At 62.0% G+C, this 1,935-nt stretch overlaps 1 protein-coding gene across 1 annotated transcript; it reads right to left on the bottom strand.

Annotated features, from left to right (window-relative positions):
* Nucleotides 1–345: 345 nt before the first annotated feature.
* LOC102090851 (hemoglobin subunit alpha-A-like) lies at nt 346–1,253 on the bottom strand. The gene is made up of 3 exons (XM_005508461.2): nt 1,039–1,253; nt 679–883; nt 346–574 (listed from the first exon to the last, which is right to left on the bottom strand). The coding sequence occupies exons 1-3, from the start codon at nt 1,131–1,133 to the stop codon at nt 446–448; spliced, it is 429 nt and encodes a 142-aa protein (XP_005508518.1). The 5' UTR covers nt 1,134–1,253; the 3' UTR covers nt 346–445.
* Between the last annotated feature and the right edge of the window lie 682 nt (nt 1,254–1,935).

Consider the following 1,935-nt stretch of genomic DNA (forward strand, 5'->3'; position numbering starts at 1 on the left):
ACAACAGGTGTGGGGAGCTGGTGTGGCAAGAGGAGATTTCAGCATGGTGTGCTGGTGGGAAGGCCGGGACAGGCTGGAGCTGCAGAGAGCCCTCAAGAGTCAGACTCTGGCTGTTCCCTTCCACCAAGTGCCTGTAGATGCTTCGCTTGCTCACAGAGCTCCACAGCTAGCAGAGCAGTGTCTGCACCACAGCCACCCAAAGGCTGCCTCCTCTCAGAGACAGCAAAACAAGAGCCCATTTCACCTACATGCCCACCTGGCAGGGGGGACCCCCTGTTTGGACCCCTAGCACAGATCTCTCCCGCTCCCTCCCCACAGGCAGCAGCCAGAGCAGGACGCCAACGATGGAGCACAAATGGAACAGATTTTATTTCAGATCATTTGGTTGCTCACTGTTGGAGGGCTGGCAGCAGGTTGTGTCCAGCTCTAGCCATGGTGCCGCATCTTAACGGTACTTGGCAGTAAGGACGGTGCCCACGGCACACACGAACTTGTCCAGGGAAGCATGGACCTCCGGGGTCAGGAGAGAGGGGAAGTGGACGGCCACGACCACCAGGAAGCAGTGACCCAGCAGCTGAAAGGCAAAAGGAGATGGTGAGCAAGGGGGTGAGGTGAGGGGGTAGCCAGAGGTGTGTGCAGGAGGGGAGCCAGACTGGTCACCCCTTCCCAGATGCTCACTTTGAAGTTGACGGGGTCCACACGGAGCTTTTGGGCGTGGAGGTCGCTCAGCTTGGAGAGGGCACCAGCGATGTCATCGATGTGGTTGGCAGCCTCAACCAGTGCCTCCGCCACCTTCTTGCCGTGCCCCTTGATCTGAGCGGAGCCATGTGACAGGTCGAAGTGGGGGAAGTAGGTCTTGGTCTGGGGGTAGGTGATGAACAACCTGGGGGACAGAGGCAATCAGGGACAGTTGGGGACAGATGAGACAGAGCCAGGGCCACATAGAACAGGGACAGTTATGGATGGGGAGAGTATGGGGGCAGATGGGATGGAGTCACAGACAGACAAGAGATGGGGTAATGACGGATGACCACATACCTCTCCAGGGCTTCACCACCCAAGTCACCGGCCTGGCCGCCGATTTTGCCGAAGACGGCCTTCACGTTGCTCTTGTCGTTGGCAGACAGCACCATGGTGTCACCTTCGCGTTGGCAGCCCCCAGCACGGGTGCCCTCGCTGGCCGCCGCTGTCCCTTATATGCGGTGCCGGGGCAGCGCCCGCCCCCGGCCCAGCCCGGCCCGGCCCGCCCCGCCCCGCTCCGGCCCCGCCGCCGCTGGAGCCCGGCCAGGCGGAGCCGCCCCCCCCCGGCCAGCACCGCACCCCGCTCCGCTCTGCGGCACCGGCACCGGCTGGGGGGGTCTGGCCCCCGGTACCTGATGGGTTTCGAGTCAGGATTAGGGCCAGGGATCACATCAGCGCAGGCTGAGTGGTCCATCCCCTCTGGCACAGACTGACTGCAGGGTTAGGCTTAGGTTTAGGCTTAGGCTTTGGTTTAGTTTTAGGTTTAGGCTTCAGGTTAGGTTTACGGTCTTCAGTGGCACAGGTGGAGGAGTCTGTCTCCCCCCCGGCACAGGTTGGGTTCAGGGCTTGGAGCCAGGTACTGACTTGGGTCCCCCGGGCGCAGGCAGCCCTGGCACAGCCTGCATGTGCTCTGGCAGGGACAAGCGGGCAGGATGGAGGGGACAGCGGTAGAGGGGTGGCATTATAACTTCAATAGTATGGTGGGAGCCTGTGCCCCACAGACTGAACCTGCCCAGCGCCCCCAACACCCACATGCTGCCCCGTGGGCACCTGCACATGCATGACCCATCCAACACAGCCCCCGCGCACACACGTGAGCTGCCCCTGTGTGCACAGTGCCCCTACACACGCTGCCATCCAATGCAGCCCCTGTGCACACACCGTCTCTGCCCGCACATGCTGCCCCTATACACA

Source organism: Columba livia, chromosome 15 (assembly GCF_036013475.1).
Source record: "Columba livia isolate bColLiv1 breed racing homer chromosome 15, bColLiv1.pat.W.v2, whole genome shotgun sequence".
Classification (NCBI taxonomy): domain Eukaryota; kingdom Metazoa; phylum Chordata; class Aves; order Columbiformes; family Columbidae; genus Columba; species Columba livia.